The 19,198-nt window shown below is 39.3% G+C and overlaps 1 protein-coding gene across 1 annotated transcript in view; it reads right to left on the bottom strand.

The window, feature by feature from the left end:
- The window catches only part of igf2r (insulin-like growth factor 2 receptor), a 47,369-nt gene extending 28,389 nt beyond the window's left edge, over positions 1-18,980 (bottom strand). Inside the window, exons 1-20 of the mRNA XM_057823378.1 lie at positions 18,726-18,980; positions 14,701-14,840; positions 11,986-12,104; positions 11,490-11,588; positions 11,285-11,417; positions 11,103-11,211; positions 9,542-9,650; positions 9,313-9,472; positions 9,047-9,239; positions 8,867-8,970; positions 8,633-8,797; positions 4,736-4,882; positions 4,472-4,624; positions 3,409-3,546; positions 3,184-3,334; positions 2,844-3,012; positions 2,042-2,157; positions 1,801-1,960; positions 1,557-1,733; positions 1,370-1,465 (exon numbers count right to left, since the gene is read on the bottom strand). Of these exons, the coding sequence (XP_057679361.1) occupies positions 1,370-1,465; positions 1,557-1,733; positions 1,801-1,960; positions 2,042-2,157; positions 2,844-3,012; positions 3,184-3,334; positions 3,409-3,546; positions 4,472-4,624; positions 4,736-4,882; positions 8,633-8,797; positions 8,867-8,970; positions 9,047-9,239; positions 9,313-9,472; positions 9,542-9,650; positions 11,103-11,211; positions 11,285-11,417; positions 11,490-11,588; positions 11,986-12,104; positions 14,701-14,840; positions 18,726-18,874 (2,787 nt within the window). The 5' untranslated portion in view covers positions 18,875-18,980. The remainder of the gene's footprint in view (positions 1-1,369; positions 1,466-1,556; positions 1,734-1,800; positions 1,961-2,041; positions 2,158-2,843; positions 3,013-3,183; positions 3,335-3,408; positions 3,547-4,471; positions 4,625-4,735; positions 4,883-8,632; positions 8,798-8,866; positions 8,971-9,046; positions 9,240-9,312; positions 9,473-9,541; positions 9,651-11,102; positions 11,212-11,284; positions 11,418-11,489; positions 11,589-11,985; positions 12,105-14,700; positions 14,841-18,725) is intronic.
- Positions 18,981-19,198: the final 218 nt, after the last annotated feature.

Raw genomic sequence — 19,198 nt, 5'->3', positions numbered from 1 at the left:
TTGTATCACGATTCGATCCAATACCGATAATACACTTTAAGATGATTATTGCGATATTTGTATAGAATTGTAGAAAAAAACAAATGAAAATGTCTATATTTACATGTGTATGAATTTATTCCTGAAACCTCATCTTGAACTCAAGTAAAAATGTTTTAATGTTTGAACAGCATATGGCTTTCACGATATTTTTTTTTTTTTATTGCAAACCTGCTCAAATGGAGGATTCTAAATACTCCATGCATCCGTTTTTGCAGTAAAACCCAAAATGAGCCCAAATTTCAAACTTATAAAAGGACTAATTCGAGCAACCACTAGAGAGCGGGGTGTACAAATCTCTATTCGAATAGCGTACTGCATGAATGCAATTTTTAGACCGTGACGTCATCATCGTAAACCGGAAGAGGGTCAACATAAAAGCACCCTCACATACAACCCATGTTAATACTGCTTGTTTTCTGCCGATTATCTTTCAAAAAAGAACATGCCGAGTAAACACTGCTGCTAAGGAACTTGTAGAAACTACTCTAGAAATTACAACTTATGAAGGATGTTTTCTTCATATGTTTTCCGAAGTCAAAAACTCAATGCACACAAGAAAAAGGTGTCAATAAAGAAGCTACCCCTGGATCAGGTTGGCTCTTTTTCCAGTCTTTTTCAAACCTCGACACTCAAGCCATCTCTTTAACTGAACATTTGTATGCTCTTTCACGTCATTACCAGTGAATCTGGCACCAGGAGCATCATTTTCGGACAGAATTGGCAGGTTTAGCTCGGTAAACATCGTTCGTACACTATTTACATGCATTTGGCATGAGTGACAAACGCGATCTTGACCCGCTTAGCAACAGTTGCTAACGTCATGAATATTGATGAGCAAAAGACGTGTGCGGTAGGCTATAAGTCTAATTTTGTTACTTCTGCAGACTGCAAGGCAATGCTGCTGCACGCTGCCAACGACTGGATGGGAGTAAAGTGCAGCCACTGAATTGTATATTTCCACCAAAAACAAATATGTAATGGTCAATACGGACGGATTTTGAATTGATACGAGAATTGCGTGACGTAATATCGCAATATAGCTCAGAATCAAAACACCCCTAACTAACACTACTTCACTTTGGCTAACTTCTTGAACAAATGATGCTGAAAACCGATATAAGCCTGGGTCTTGCTAGCTTGTACTATGTGTTTTTAAAAAAATAAAAAATAGGACAAGGCAATAACGAGCGGGTTGCTAAGACGTCAAGTTGGGGACCGCAAAATACTGTCTCGCAGGCCACCACCGGCCCTTGGTCCACAAGTTTAAGATCCCAAATCTATGGCGTTTTTTTGTGACTAACTAGAATTAATTGATAAAATCACTTACATCGTTCCTGGTAGTGGTGATAGTGCAGGCGGCCCTGGTCTCCCACATGAAGTTAGCAGTGCAGTTCTGGTACATGAGGAAGCGAGGGCCCATTGTCTAAACGGCAATGAAGACAAAAATAAATAAATAAAAAGTTACAAGAAAAAGGAAAAAATATGCTCTGCCGAAAAAAGGTTTTTCCACTGACCAGTGTTCCCCTGGTGCACACCAGGTGAATTCGGGTGGTGTACGTCAGTTTCAGGCCGTCTGACTCGCAGGGGGCCCCGTCTGTGAACTCCAGCATCAGCCGGTCGCGGCCCTCGATGATGGGACCGCGCTTGGAGATGCCCATGTTACTTACAGACACGACTTCTTCGGGAAAACCCTATCAAACGAAAGAGAAAAAAGATACTAAATGTTGTAAATATCCATTTTAAAATGTGCAAACATACCTGCGTAGTTGTGTACTTCATCTGGCATACGGATGCATTGCGGTCACAGCCCATAACAGCGTTGAGGGGCCGGCATATGTTAATGTAGTATTTGCGTCGGTTGGCGGTGTCAGACAGATCCATGGCCTGCCAGTTGCGGCCGGACGTGGTGCGAGATAAGCTGTAGTCAGGAGACGTTTGGATTAGGATGTTTTGTCTTCACACTGATGGTTAAGTAATAAATATATTCAAATCACTGTACCTGGACAGATCATATTGGTCTAGAGTTTTGGGATCAGTCACCAAACACTCGTGAGGCCTTTCAGGACATGCGTACGATGTATACCAGTGGAAGTTATACGTGTACTTGTCTTCCACCTGAATTCAATGAATAACATTTAGGGCTGTCAAACGATAAAATTTTTTAATCGGGTTAATCACAGCTTAAAAATTAAATAATCGTAATTAATCACAAGTCAAACCATCTATAAAATATGCCATATTTTTCTGTAAATTATTGTTGGAATGGAATGATAAGACACAAGACGGATATATACATTCAACATACTGTACATAAGTACTGTATTTGTTTACTATAACAATAAGTCAACAAGATGGCATTAACATTAAGATTCTGTTAAAGCGATCATTGATAGAAAGACTTGTAGTTCTTAAAAAATAAATGTTAGTACAAGTTATAGAAATTTTATATTAAAACTCCTCTTAATGTTTCGTTTTAATAAAATTTGTAAAATTTTCAATCAAAAAATAAATTAGTAGGTCGCCATTGTTGATGTCAATAATTACACAATTCTCATGGTCGTAAAATCAGTCGCACCCAAGCGCCAGCAGAGGGCGACAAAACTCCCAAAAAACACAAGTAACAAGTGCACATGACCCTGTGCTGTCATTTTAATCTGTTTGAGTGGGGCATGTGCGTTAATTGCGTCAAATATTTTAACGCAATTAATTTTTAAAAAATAATTACCGCCTGTTAACGTTAATAAAATTATCTGATTTTTTTTTAAACATTGGGTAAGAATAAAAAGTGACAAAATGGCCACCTGGAATTCTGGTTTCCCAATGCCGGCTTCGGGGTCGCAGAGGAAGGAGATGAGGGTTGATCGGAGCGTGTGTTGCTCGTTGTTGTACTGCGAGCCGTTGATGTAGACCAACTGGATGAGGCCGTCGTAGTAGGACAGCCGCGAGTTTGCCTGCCCTAGACTCCAACTACTATAATGGCAGAAAAAAATGTAAAACGGCTTTGAGCACCCCCTTTGTCAGTATTTTTTTATGTTATCCACCTAAGAAATTGACTAAGCTACACCCCCGAATGTGTTTGCCGTGCCTGTTTTCTTAGAATGAGTACTTGTAACTACTACGAATTTGACTTTTTTTAATTACCTTTTCTCTACCTGGCACGCGCCAGCTTTTTCAGGGCAGTTGGCAACTGTGACCGGCCCACATACATTGATGTAATAGTCGTAGTTGTCGCTGGTCAAGTTATAATAGCTGCCGGCAGCCTTAGTGAGCGGCGACAAGTCGAATGAGAAACCTAGTGAGTAAAAACATTTAGTTTGTCTAATCTAAACCAAGCTTTTGGTCTAGACAGTATCGTAAGTGGCGTACCAGCTTGCAGGTCTTCCACCTTGCAGTTGTCGCCTTGCGTCTTTGACAGCACGCACGCCGCCGCGGTGTACCACTCCAGCTCGTACACACAGCGGTCTGATGAAATGCTGCGGAGGACGGGAGCACTCTCAAGATCTCCTACAAGAGAGACAAAATCATTGTCATAATTTAGCATAATGACCATTAGAGGTGTGCGATATTTCAGATTCTTAGATTATTCGCGATTAGGCCGAGGAAGATTCAAAACTAATTCACAAAGATCCAAATTCCGATTATTGAAATACTGCATGTCTGAGCGCTCTTCGGGACGCAATAAGGAACGGATCAAGAGTAAACATCATGTTCAACTCATGCCGCTAGATAAAAAAAACATTAACACCTGACTGCGGCCGAAAGCTGCTACAAACTACGCCCGCATAATGGTACAGTAGATATCACATGTATATAGAACTAGATGCGAAAAGACGGACTCGGCGGCGTTCGCACATGTGTAGAAAACTAAATGCGAAATGACAGACTCGCCGGCGTTAGTAAACAACCACTATCTTAAAGCAGTAGACATCTCTGGAAGGCTGTTGTAGCGAACCTTCCGAGCGAACCTAATTAACTTTTTATCTAAAATACTCCTAAATCGGCTAAATCTTGACTTGAATTTATCTTTAAATGATGAAACAGTTTCAGTTACTTTCACATGTCGAAAGTAGACAGAAGGGAAATAATGGAATAACGGGAGCAATTTTAAAAACTTTCACGGTTAATAACATTAAATTAATTGAATGTAGCTTAAAGCTGCTGATACAGATTTGGGACTTGAGTATTTATTTATTGTTTTGAACGGTTACTGAAATAGTAGTTTATTTAAGCCTGAGAGGATTTATGTACAATTTTTGTCACTAATGTACATAACCTTAAAATAAGCTAGTAGCTGGGGGGCGGGCATCAATAATCGATTTATACCGGTAATTGAATCTTACCCTCTGAATCGTAATCATTATCGAATCGTTAGGTGCCTCAAGATTCCCGCCGCTAATGACCATTATCGTAAGGGTTCTCTTAAACCTACCTGGTTTGCACTTGAGTGTCAGGATGGTTTGAATTCTTGTGGTTTTGCTGCAAAACTCGCCATCAGTGTACACTAGCCTGATGTCATTTCCCTTTTCAGTCTTTTGAGGGGAAGAAAGGAAGCTGCCCAGGCTAATCAGCTTCTGATCTTTGTCTGGATCATAAAAAAATAGAACCACTTGTTTACAATGTACAACTAGATGAATGGACAATTAGGTTGCACACTCCAGTGGTGACATTAGTCAACATGGTCATTATTTCTTACCTAAGGCACAAATGGCTGCATTCTCTGGGCAGTTTTCAGCTCCTTCTGCTTGGATGACTTTGTGGCAAACGTTGAGGTAGAAGCGCTTCAAGTCCGACTCGGTAGATTTGGTATCCACTGCCTCCCAGTTCTTGTTCAATTCTGACCCTAGAGCAAAAGAGAATATACTTTTCTTTTGGAAATGTACGTGCAGCTACAAGGGGTGTTACAGTAGTCCACAGAGGGTTTAAACCAAGAATGTCAAACTTTGTCACAGGCCAACATAACCACGTAAGTATATAGCATACTTTGCATTAGCATTTATGTGAACAATTAATAGCAAATATTCACTTACATTTTTTTAATTTTATTGATTTATTTTATTTACATGAATTTAATATTTACTTTATACAAAAGGGTAAAAAAAACTAAAATAATATGAAATACACAATAAGATATAAATAAATATAATATTATTTTATTTTATTATTTCATTTAAAAAAAAAAAGGAAATCAAGTAAATATTAGGGCTGTCAAACGATTAAAATATTTAATCGAGTTAATCACAGCTTAAAAATCAATTAATCGTAATTAATCGCAATTCAAACCATCTATAAAATATGCCATATTTTTCTGTAAAATATTGTTGAAATGGAAAGATAAGACAAGACGGATATTTACATTCAACATACTGTACATAAGTACTGCATTTGTTTATTATAACAATAAATCAACAAAATGGCATGAACATTAACATTCTGTTAAAGCGATCCATGGATAGAAACACTTGTAGTTCTTAAAGGATAAATGTTAGTACAAGTTATAGAAATTTTATATTAAAACCCCTCTTAATGTTTTCATTTCAATAAAATTTGCAACATTTTCAATCAAAATATAAACTAGTAGCTCGCCATTGTTGACATCAATAATGGCATACCGCACGCAGGCTATTTTTAGACCGTGACGTCGTATCGTAAAGCGGAAGTAAGGCCGAAGTGGGACATTATAGACCCGCCCTTGCATAGACACAACGTAATTAGTGCTACTTTTCTCCAGTAATCTTTCAAAAACGAACATGCCGATCACGCATTGCTTTTTTGGAACTTGAAGAAACGAATCTAGACATTACGACACATGAAAGATGTTTTCTTCATACGTTTCCGGAAACCAAAAACTCGGGAGGGAAAAATGTGAAGACCGAATCAACTTGTCCGGACTTTTAACACCAGCTCGGTCAATCCATTCACATTTCATATGCAGTAAACATTATGTTGGGTTGGCATGGTCTTTCAGAGGACAAAGAGGTAAGCCATTTTTATATTTTTAACTTATCTTTTAGCGTAACGTTGTGCCATACTGCTTCTGTCTGACAGTGTAAATGAATTATAGGATTAAGATGTGTTATCAATGAAAAAATTAAAAGTGTTCGTTGGCTGTCACTGAGTAGCATTTGTGATCGCTACACAAAGCTAACTAAATTACCCCCAAAAACGGTAAGAGACGTAGGACAACCAGAGGATATATGAGAAAGACAGGGCTGATGGTAAAGGATAGCTTGTTGAAACAGGAGAATGTCATTGTCAGTCGCGTCGATAAAAAAGCTAAAAGCTATGCTTAGGTCAGCTCGTTTTTTCGTCTTTTTCAGCCTTCGACACAGAAGCCATCTCTTTAACTGAACATTTTTATGTTCTTCCACATCTTTGCCAGTCAATTTGGCACCAGGCACATAATTTTCGGAGAGAATTGGTAGGTTTACCTCTGTAAACATCTCCTTCGTACACGATTTCCATTCATTTCCTATTAGGGACAAACGGTGGCTTGTCCATACTTAGCAACAGTAGCTAATGTCATGAATATTAATGAGCGGAAGTGACGTGTTGCTTGCGGTACGCCATTACACAGTACTCATTGTGCTTAAACCCATGAATTCAGTCGCACCAAAGCGCCAGCAGAGGGAGACAAAAAACAAGTAACAAGTGGACATGTCACTGTGCTGTAATTTTAATCTGTTTGAGCGGGCTATGTGCATTAATTGCGTCAAATATTTTAACGTGATTAATTTTAAAAATTAATTACCGCCCGTTAACGCGATAATTTTGACAGCCCTAGTAAATATGCTTTTTGTTTAAATTTTTAAATCAAAGCGAAAAACAATAATATTCTCTTATAGGTATAGATATAGGTAGTCCCCGGTTTACAACTTACCCGACTTAGGTGATTTTGACTTTACACTTTACAATGCCGGAGTGTCGGCCGCTATTTTGTCTGCAGTCGTTTTTTTTTTTCTTGATAATGTTTACTTTTGTTTTGTCATGCATGCTTTTATTTTGGCGCAGGAAGCAGAAGCAGGTAATACTTCCACACGTGAGTAAGAGCGCATGTACACACGAAGAAGAACGCACTTGCGCACACATGAAGTCGAGCAGCTGAGTGAGAGAGAGGGGAAAGAAACCCTGCATGGACATTTGTTGGTTGTGAAGCATCCACAGAGGCATCACCTGTATATAACACCTTTTGTACTGTTTATTGTGCGTTTTCAATTGTGGTTGAATACTTGGGGTGAGTTTATGTGATTGTTTTTGATGATGTGCGGACACTAACTGATACATGATAATCCTTTGTGCGCATTGTTATTGCTGTATCAGCAGCTAGTTATAATAGCAAATTTGAATTGCTGTTATTGAAGATGAAACTCATTTAATTTAGATTTCATTTTGGTTTCATTCCGCAAGTGTTGATGTCATGAGCAGCTGAATAAAGTCAAAAAACCACACGGACGTCTGACATCGTCATTTCGGAGCATAGCTCACAGTCTAGCTAGGACTTAGCTTTACCGCAGGGGTGTCCAAACTTTTTGCAAAGGGGGCCAGATTTGGTGTGGTAAACGTGGGGGGCCGACCTTGGCTGACGTCCTTTATGTTGAACAATATATTTAAGCAAATTTTAGCAAGCCATTATGTGTGCCACATTTGCTTTATTATTTTTTTTTTTAATTAATAATTTCAACAATCTCGCAACTAGCCTTTGTGGCTAAGCTTTCGACTCTCGGGCTCTTGTGAAACACTGCTGCTGTAACATTAAACTAGCTTCAAGCTGCTTCAATTTCTTGCTACGTATCTTCCCTGTAATCTTGTCACAAATGTCAGCGTGTCTTGTTTGGTAAAATCGCCATACATTGAACGCTTTAAAAACAGCAACTGTCTCTTTGCAAATGAGGCAAACACAGTTGTTGCGTATTTTAGTGAAGAAAAAGTCCAATTTCCACCTATCCTTGAAGCGTCGGCAGTCACAGTCAACTTTTTTTTGTTGATTGTCGCCCTTTTAGAAAATTGTGAGTAAAAGGTCACACGGTGTAATATTGCTTAGAGTAGTGTTGCTTTTTAGTGGGTAAATGAGGAGCAGCATTTAGTGTGTAAGCTACCTCATATGCTAGTAGCAGTACTGCTGACCAATTTATTAAGTCTGTGTGCGGGCCAGACGTTATTGATTTTGTGACAGAAGCTGGGGGCCGGATGAAATGTAACCACGGGCCGCATTTGGCCCCCGGGTCGGACTTTGGACATGTCTGCTCGACCGTATTGGCGAGAATGGTACAATGACGTATAATACATGTTTTTGGATCGTTATTTTGAGATTTGGAGAGTATTTAGAGGTATTTAAAGGGTTAATTCCGACTTCATCGCCATCGCAGAAACAGAACTTGTTTGTAACCCGGGGGGTACATGTACATTCTTTTTTTTTTTTTTTTTAAAGAAAGAAAAAAAAAAAACATAAATTAAACAGTCTCTTTTAAAAAATGTCACCAAAAATTACCTGATGGCCCCCACTTTAAGTTTGATACCAGTCTTTTAAACACTAAATAGGCTGGTGAAAGGTACCGAAAGGTGAAGGACAATTAGGCTTAATAAAAACACTCACCAGGGATGCGTGTGAGTGGCGAAAGATCATAATGCTTGCCACCATCCGTAACCCGGCACAGAAGATCCTCCTTCTCCTTGACACATGCGTATGCAGTCTGCCAGTTAAAGTAGTACGTACAGTCCGTCTCTCCGACAAACACTGGGGCCCCCACGCCGCCATTAGCTGATAAAAACACCAAAATTTAAAAATAAGGATTAGCCACTCCACTGTGGCCAAAACTAATGTTCTCACATGCGTTTCTGTTGCACTCAAAGTTAATGATGGTCATCCTCTGGAAGCCGGTGGAGCACTTGTCACCGTTGGGGTAGATAAGAGTCAGATCTCCGTCAGAGTAACTGGGAGACGTGAAAGAATATTAAAAAAATGTCATTTCCATGACTGAGTTCAAGTAAATGAGACAAAAAAAATTACCGTAGTGTCTGGTTTTGGTATCTTCCGGCCACCTTCTTAACGTCCCCCGACTTCTTCACTTGGCAGGAGGAAACAAACTCTCCCAAACTGCTGCATTCTTCCGATGGCACTTTTCCGCACACGTTCAGGTAATAGATGTAGCTTTCAGTCCCATCGCTGTTTGAGGAATGGGCATAGTAGGGATGGTCTGCAGCTAGACATGTAAAAACACAAGTAGATTTATACAAAAATTGCATAGTTCAAAGCCGATGAAGTATACAACTTACAACTCAAGATGAGGGGTGTCAAGTCGACTGAGATGTCGTGCTGCTGGCTGGTGAGCTTGCAAGTGTCGCTCTCTAAATAATCCCTGTGGCAAGCGTACTCCGTCGCCCATTCCACCTCGTAGCGGCAGTTGGCGTCCGCCGTCATTTTAGGAGTGCTGCCCTGTCATCAGAAGAGCGTTTGAGGTCATAAAAAGTTCCTCACACTTGTATAAACAAGAGCAGAACATACCGAATGTCTGCTTGATGGACAGATGAACGTGATGGTGACCGCAGGTGAATGTCCGTTACAGAAGACTGGGGGAGTCGCGTCGGCGCTCACACTGTACTGCAGCCTCAACCTAGACATAATGAAATGAGTTTTAAAATTAAATGAAGGGGTGTGAGAGCACAGTGTTTCCTCTAGGATTTTTCCCAGTAGCGGGGCAGAAATAAATGTAAATACATTATTTGAAATGTATTTATTTTATAATAATGATAGTTATTATAAGATATAACATGAGCATAATGTTATCAATTGGTTCACAATCATATTCGCCACACTGAGTTGTGCAAATGAACTTTAGTATTCATTACATATTATTTATTCATTCTTTTAAGGGAAGAAACAGCAAATATATTCAAATATATTGAAAATTCATTTTTGTGGGGGAAAAAAAAACACTATCCATCCATCCATCCATCCATCCATCCATCCATCATCAAAAGTCAAGAAGCGGCATTCGCCAAGGTGTCAAGAGTCAAGAATCTGCATTCGACAAGGTCATGATGCTGAACTTTTGTTTGGTGCTGTTCCAGTGAGATTTACAAAGATGACTGCATGAAAACATTACAATTCCCTCAGTCCTTGATGATATGGGGCTGCATGTCAGGCAAAGGCACTGGGGAGATGGTTGTGGTTAAATATTCAATAAATGCACACGTTTACATTAAAATTTTAGACAGCTTTCTTATCCATTCAATTCAAAATGTGTCATTTTCCAAGATGACAATGCATCATGCTACAGAGCAAAAAAACTGTTAAAGCATCCCTTGGAGAAAGACTCATCCAGTCAATGTCATTGCCTGTAAATAGCCCAGATCTCAACCCTACTGAAAACCTGTGGTGGAAATTGAAAAAAATGGTCCACAGCAAGGCTGCAACCTGCAAGGATGATTTGGCAACTGCAATCAAAGAGAGTTGGCACCAAATTGATGAAGAATACTCATCAAGTCCATGTCTCAGAGACTGCCAGCTGTCACAAAAGCCAGAGGTGGTGCTACTAAATACTAGAGATATGTTTTGATTGTTATTTCCTTGTTTGTTTCTCATGATTCCAAATTTTCTTCCTCAGAATGGAATGATTCCATATATATATATCCCTGCACTTTCTCTATAAAAGTAACATTTACTGACCACCACAAAGTTTTTTATTCATTTCTTTTAGTGTATCTGAATGATTAAGAGTCGCACTTTTGAATTCATTGTTTTTTCAAGCTTTTTATCTGAGTTTGTTCTCCATGATAAAATGTCTGAGTGAGTGCTTGTACGAGACTGGTGACTGGTTGTACTTTCCCACACTTCCTAACATGACATTGCGGGCCTTGAATTAGAAGAAGACCTACAACCTTCTATTATACACAATAGTACCTCATCCACTTAACATCTGCATGTCAGCAGATACACAGTTAGTCAACAATGACATAAAAAAAAATTGAAGGAGGTGGATTTAGGAGCGACGGGAGCGAAAATTAATGAAGAGGAAACACTGAGATCCTAATATCATGTGGATTCACGACTCGGTTGAGGCTACCTGTCGTTGGATAAAACCTCTAAAGGCTTGATGGGAGAGCCCATATTGTAGCCCACGTCTTTGGTGATCAGGCAGGCAGCAGAACCTTCCGGACAGCGTGTTTCACCACCTGGCAAAATGGAGGAACGTGTCACGCCACACGATATTTTGAAATTGCGGGACATAGCTAGAAAATGACTGACTGAGGCTGCGGCAGATGTTGATGGAGAAGTCGACGCTGTCGTCGCCGTCATCTACGAGGTAGCCGTCGCTCATTTTGATGAGCGGGCTAAGGTCGTGCTTCTTCCTGTCGGAGTCGAAGGCAAAGCAGGGCACCTGTGTAAGCATAAAAAAACACAAAAATGAACAAACACGTCAACAGAAACACAGTTGTCAAAAGTATCACACCTCTTTGTGTGGTTTGAACTTGTCGCTGCTGCACGCTACGTAGGTCCTCCATTCAAAGTAATGCATGCACTGAGACACGGCTACAAACTCCGGGGTACCCTGCAAACCAAAAACACAACAGTTAACACATTAGCTGCCTTTGACGGCAAGAGACGTCCAATCTATTTGAACTGAGAGCGCAATAATGTACGTCTCTCGTAGTCAATGGTCATGAAACAATCATTCGTTGCTCAAGTTCATTAACTTTTTTTTCTTCCTCCCAAAGTCACCCGCTTCTTGTTAGCTCTTTATCACATTTGTCACGTGCTGTTTCATGAGCGCCGTGGCAAAATATCTACTTCTGCAAGTGTGACTTTACTCCCCCCTAATTTCTCAGCTCGATACGCAAAAACAGGTTAGTTCTGCAGAAGCAGAAAATAACTGGAACATGCAGACTCTTGAAGGCGGTCGCTATTGTCGCGGTGGTTTCCTGTCATTGTAGCTAAGCGGAGCTCACCATGGTTTTCCCACACTGGAAACCGATAGTGGTTTGAATGTTGTTGGCATTTCCCGGACATTTCGCGGTGCTGTTGTAATCCAGGACGGTTCCGGATAGTCTGCGCAGGGAAAGCTCACCTGAATGACAAATAGAAAATGGTCACCTCCACAGCAGCAGTTGGTGCAAGCGCATTTGAATATCAGGGAAATGGGTTCATTTTCTATTTGTAGGACGATTCCAAGAAAAAAAAAAAAAAAACAGCGACTGCTTAACCCCGGTTCATTTGACTTGCCACATTTGACGTCAACATTCTAAATTGCAGTGGGAAAAGTTCTACAACGGTAAATGCGCTTACAGCACCTTTGACATCCAGTAGTTTAATACAGCCGATTTGACAGTTACCAAAATAAAGCTGAAATACAGCATCTTTGGGGGAGGAAAAGAGCTAGTTTACAAATATAGTCAAGGGTTGATCCTCTTTTGTTCATTTGTGTTGTACTGTGTATTTGTATAATGTGTATTTTATCATAAACGCATAAAAATTGCCATTAATTTCCTTTGTTATAGCGTCCAATTCACTGGGAAGAGGGTGCTCATCTTTTAATGGAAATGATGGCACTAGATGTCTGATACATTTTGACTAGGAGAATTGACAGCGAGCCTCCATGCAGATCTCCTCTAGAGCAGCGATATTTTGGGGCTGTATGAGCAACACGGACTTTCAACTCGCTCCACAGATTTTCTATGGGATTGAGATCTGGAGACTGGCTAGGCCACTCCAGTACCTTGAAATGCTTCTTATAAAGCCACTCCTTTGTTGTCCTGGCTGTGTGTTAGGGATCATTGTCATGCTGAAAGACCCAGCCACGTCTCATCTTCAATGCCCTTGCTGATGGAAGGAGATTTTCACTCAAAATCTCTCGATACATGGCCCCATTCATTCTTTCCTTTACACAGATCAGTCGTCCTGGTCCCTTTGCAGAAAAACAGCCCCAAAGCATGATGTTTCCACCCCCATGCGTCACAGTCGGTATGGTGTTCTTCGGATGCAATTCAGTATTCTTTCTCCTCCAAACACGAGAACCTTTGTTTCTACCAAAATAATTTTATTTTGGTTTCATCTGACCATAACACATTCTCCCAGTACTCTTCTGGATCATCCAAATGCTCTCTAGCGAACCACAGACGGCTGGACGTGTACTTTCTTCAGCAGGGGGACACGTCTGGCAGTGAAGGATTTGAGACCCTGGCGGCGCATTGTGTTACTGATAGTAGCCTTTGTTTCTGTGGTCCCAGCTCTCTGTAGGTCATTCATTAGGTCCCTCCGTGTGGTTCTGGGATTTTTGCTCACCGTTCTTGTTGTCATTTTGATGCCATGGGGTGAGATCTTGCATGGAGCCCCAGATCGAGGGAGATTACCAGTGGTCTTGTATGTCTTCAATTTTCTAATAATTGCTCCCACAGTTGATTTCTTTACATCAAGCGTTTTACCTATTGCAGATTCAGTCTTCCCAGCCCGGTGCAGGTCTACAATTTGGTCTCTGGTGGCCTTCGACAGCTCTTTGGTCTTGGCCATAGTGGAGTTTGGAGTGTGACTGACTGAGCTTGTGGACAGGTGTCTTTTATACAAATAATGAGTTAAAACAGGGGCCAATAATACAGGTAACGAGTGGAGCCTCGTTAGACCTCGTTAGAAGACGTTGGACCTCTTTGACAGCCAGAAATCTTGCTTGTTTGGAGCTGACCAAATACTTATTTTCCACTCTAATTTGGAAATAAATTCTTTATAAATAAAACAATGTGATTTTCTGTTTTTTTTTTCCCACATTCTGTCTCTCATGGTTGAGGTTCACCCATGTTGACAATTACAGGCCTCTCTAATCTTTTCAAGTAGGAGAACTTGCACAATTGGTGGTTGACGAAATACTTATTTGCCCCACTGTAATCATTTGTTAATTTGCTTTATATTTATAGTCTGTGTTTTCCATTAAGACAACCTCATGCACATGATGCTAAAGTCTTTTGTTTTGTTGTCATAAAAGGAAATGAGTCATAAACGGAACACAATACAGTGACCCACTAACCCCAAGCAGCATGACTGCTATTTCTGTTGTGTACATTTGTCCTTTGTCTCAATAGGTTCATGACACAGTATAAACTATGCGGTATCTTAAAATTATCTTTATACTGTACTTATTTAGCACGATAACATTAGCGATAACATTAGCGATAGCACTGTATATTCTTTATTTAGCACAATGAAGTTTTCAAGTTTTACCTCTCCCAAGTGCTTCAAAACACATATTTGATAGATTTGAACACAAATAAAATATGCAGTGTGTATCTGTGTGGACAGTTACAAAAAAAACGTTTTCACCCTTTCAAGAAGGAATGCAACATTGCTGAGAAATGAAAGTAACGGCAGCGCTCAACTAAATCCCGTTTACAATTTTTCAAGTCAAGATTGCTTGTTCTTGTACTGTACACTAAATGAATGATGTAATCACAATGATAGGCCTCTTGGCACCGCAACAATACAAACTCCTTGTGCATCTTTGTCCTGTCGCGCCACTGAAAAAGCTGTAAAACATCCTCTGCCATGTGGCAGTCATGGGACACGAGAGTCCATCGGTTCCCTCACATGAAGCACACTAAACTCATTCGAAAATTTATAAACGGTTGAAATTCATACAGCGCAAATTGAAATGACTCGATTCAAGTTTACGGACTCACCGACAGATTGGTAAATATCCCCATTCAGGTCGCGGGCACAAACAGCGGTGCCTTCGCCGCAGGGAGTGGAAGGGGACGACTCGCACAGCTTGAGCGTGTAACTTATTTTATTATCCAGGTCGATGGCCTCCCATTTGTAGCTACGGAAAACAAGAATAAGAGTAAAATGAAGCTCACACAAATGTCACGTTTTCTATTTTTACCAACTATTTCAAACAGAATAGATCCTATGTAAACCCATTCTCCAGGGTTATACCAAGAAAACTTTGGAAACCCATCATGTTTTAAAATAAATAAATACATAAAAATAAAAATATAGTTAGCATAAGCCATTTATTCACAATGCTTAAACAGCCTTACAAAATAGGACAATCTTGAAATACTGTTTTAACAAACAAACAAAAATACAAAGTAATTCATCGCAATGGCAGAGAGCTGGGACACAGATAAAATGTAGTTAAAATACTTTGTATACTTTCTTTTAGTGCTGCAACGATTAATCAATTAACTCGAGTAATTTGATTAGAAAAAAGATTGTAAATACATTTTGCTGCTTAGAGTATTCGTTTCATTAAAGTGGCGAGCTAATGGTTCTTTTTGAAAGTGTTTTCATTTAGTTTTATTGATTTTTGGTGGATACACAGCCAGTGTTGTTAATCTCACTTTAAAAAAGTAATTAATTACAGTTACAAATTACTTCTCCCAAAAAGTAATTGCGTTACCTGAATGTAAGAGTAATTAGTTACTTGGCAAAGTAACAGGTGATAATTTTCATGTTTTTTTTCCTTTAAAAAAAAAAAAAACAGGTCACACAATGTGAAGTTTAAAGGGTTTTTTGGAACAATTGGCCCTAGCCCAATTCTTTACCCTAAACTTAACTAGACACAGGGGTATTGCGGATATTGCGATAACTGGATAGTAGGCCTGCGGCTATCGATTATTTTAGTAGTCGATTAATCGATGAACTGGTTAGTTCGAATAATCGAGTAATCTGATAAGGAAAATAAAAAAATAAAATACCTGAGCCTCAAACGGTATAAAAAATAAATAAAAGAAGATATATGTACAACAAAAGAACAATTGGCGAACTTACATAGCAAATGTTCGCTAGTTTAAATGCTATAAAATGCCAAGTTTTTTTTTTTTTTTACAATGCTCTTAACAAATAGTTCAAACACATATTCCCACAAAAAACGACTAAATATGCCTTTAAATTGAATTACAAATGCATTAAAAATAAACATTAGCTCAAAGAAAAACAAAAGAAAAGCCTATGTTGGTCTTAACAGAGAGCAGCTGGATTCAAGCCATGTGAAATGAAGCAGACTAGAGGGCAGTGTATCAACCCAAATCAATGAAACTAAATGCAAACACTTTCAAAACAAACCATTACAACGCCACTTTAGCTAAACAAATACTCGAGGCAGCAAAATTAAATTTGAATATCTTTTTCTAATCGAATACTCGAGTTAATCGATTAATCGTTGCAGCACTACTAGATAGTCACCTTTGCTATGTGTGGAAGTCATTTAATGTTGTGAATCAACCGTTAAAGTTGTTAAAATTGCGTCCGTTATTGCATTAGTTCCCTTCTGTCTACTTTTAACATGTCTAAGTTTTAAAACTATTTCAACATTTAAAGATAGATTTAAGTCAAGATTTTGCCAATTTGAGAGCATTTTAGATAAAAAGTTACTTAGGTTCGCTAGGAAGGTTCTCTACAACAGAGCCTTCCGGAGATGTCTACTGCTTTAAGATGGTAGTGAAGTCTAACTGTAACTGTAGTCTTGAAACAAATCTGAATAAGGAAAAACATTGCAATAAAATAATGCAAACTGGTTAAACTAGTACCTGAGATCTGCCATGACAGAACATCACTTCAATGATATTTGGTGCCATCTAGCGTCGTGACTGGGGAGAGTAGCTGAGATCTGTCATCCCAGAACATCGCTTCAATGATATCTGGCGTCATCTAGCGTCGTGAATGAGTATAATGTCTAGACCGCGAATATAAGACGACCCCCTCTTTTTCAATCTTATTTCAATGCAAAAAAAACACCGTCTTAGATTCGGGCCAATACGGTACTTAGCCATTTTTTGTGGGAATATGTGTTTGAACAGTTGTTAAGTGCATTGTTAAAAAAAAAACATTAGCATTTTATAGCATTTAAGCTAGCGGTCTTTTGCTATGTACGTTAGCCAATTTTTGTACACCATTTGAGGCTCAGCTCAGGTACCGTATTTTAATTTTTGATGTTCCTTATCCAATTACTATATTATTCTAACTACCGTATTGGCCCGAATATAAGACGGTGTTTTTTGCATTGAAATTAGACTGAAAAAGAGGGGGTCGTCTTATAGTTGCTGTCTAGATGTTATACCCATTCAAGACACTAGATGGCGCCAGATATCATTGAAGCGATGTTCTGTTATGACAGATCTCAGCTACTCTCAAGTTAAACCAGTTTGCATTATTTTACTGCAATGTTTTTCCTTATTCAGATTTGTTTCAAGACTACAGTTAGACTTCACTTTGATGGTTAATGCAGTCAATGCAATTTTGCGTTTTATCACAATAGATTGGTTTATTTACATTTCAAAAACCAGAAGCCATTTATTTACGAATGTGATTGCATTTAAGTTTACATATTTAAATGTTCAGATATTAAGATTTGAATGAGGCAAAGTGACACGCTTTTTCTCTCAAATATATTGTTATAATCATTTGTTTCGGATGTACTGTAATTATTTTCTGTATAAAAATTAATTTGGTATTCAAAAAGTTTTTTCAAACTTGAGTCTTGAAAAAGAGGGGGTCGTCTTATAATCAGGGCTGTCTTATATTCGGGCCAATACGGTAATTCATCGATTAATCCACTACTAAAATAATCAAAGCTGCAGCCCCACTTTCTTTAGTGGTTTTAGCCTGGCATGGGGTGAGACAAGCCTGGTGGCCCGTCAGGCTTATGATTCATTTGAGGAAACCCAGAATTTTCAGAAAACATGTCCAAAATAAATCCTTCTCCTGAACATGTACAGTATTTTTTAAACAATACGGTGCACCGCCAATGAATGAGTTCATTTACAAATACTGTACAATACATTCTCTAATGCACACCTGATTATAATGCACATGAAAGCAACAAAGGATGCATTTGTCATTTGTTCTAACTTATATTGTTTTTTATATCAATGTAGAACTGGAGCAGTTATGCTCCAACAAAATAGATTTGCGGTCATTAAGCACAACCAGAATTCATACATAAAATGCAGTAGTGAATCAGGCGCACTGTCAATTTATGTGAAAATCAAAAGGATTTTACTAGAAATATGGTTGCTACTCGACTTTCTTGAACCTTTGTGACAAAATCATGCAACGGGGGGGGGGGGGGGGGGGGGGGGCTCCATAATTTTTCATTGGTGGGGGGGCGCCATTATTTTTTATTGGTAGTAACACATTTATTAAGTATAAAAATTAACATTCTCTTCATTCTGTCGACTTAATATTCCCTAAAAGTTTCATGTTTGTCATCGAGGAGTCACCGTTGGATTATTTAATAGAGCGCTAGCTTGCTGCTGTGTCAATATTTGCTTACTTTGCAGCACTTTGACAGCTCAGCGATGCTACCGGGAGAAGATAATAATAGTCAGTCCGGTCCATGTTGTTGACCGTTTAGCCATTAGCTAGCTACTTTAGCCTGAGTACAATCAGCTCTAATGGCCACAAACGTGGGAAAACGTGGGGGTAAACAGTTTCTCAAAGCTTGTCTTGACACTCTCGCCGTGACAAAAAAAACATTTCGAAAGAAATTAAAGGTTATTAAGGGGGGAAAGTTGATAAAGCGAAGAAAACAATGGCTGACTCATTTTAACCAAACCTTTGAATGTCAAGAGGCGGGAGCGCTATCACATGACCCAGCTGGCACTTAGTGTGTCTAATTAAACTATTTGTGTTCATGTAATATTTCCTAAGTTTAAAAAAAAAGGCTTTATTATGTTTATTTAAGATGGAGGTGTGTTTTTACCTGCATAGGTCCTGGTACCAAAGGCTTGCCTCCCTGTCCTCCGCCGCCGTCTTCGCTCCGGAGCTGATCAGTAAACATCCGACACAAGTCACCAAGCAAAGTAGGCGCCCGAGAGGCAAGCGACACCGGCTGCGATTCGGTAAAAACATGCTCGAGCGGGCTTGCTGTTCAGCAGGACGACATGATAAGGAGGTGAGGCGAAGAATTGCTCAGTGGGAAGTGACTGCGCCACATGATTGCAACGTCACATGACTGTCATGTTGCTCAGCCGTGCGGAGTTCAATGAACGTGGGACATTCAGAAATACATAAAACATAGGTACTTTTTGCTGGGGACGGGACATTAATGAGACCAAACAGATTGGGTGAACGGGGGACAAGGGTACATTTCTCACGAATATGAACCTAATTAATTGATAGGCTAAATGACGCTAAAAGCTTTGTTTTCAAAAAATACTAAAGAAACATTTTGAA

The sequence above is a fragment of the Corythoichthys intestinalis genome, chromosome 19 (assembly GCF_030265065.1).
Source record: "Corythoichthys intestinalis isolate RoL2023-P3 chromosome 19, ASM3026506v1, whole genome shotgun sequence".
In the NCBI taxonomy this organism is placed as follows: domain Eukaryota; kingdom Metazoa; phylum Chordata; class Actinopteri; order Syngnathiformes; family Syngnathidae; genus Corythoichthys; species Corythoichthys intestinalis.
The sequence above is the reverse complement of the archived record's forward strand: the minus strand, read 5'-3'. Positions and strand labels throughout refer to the sequence as shown.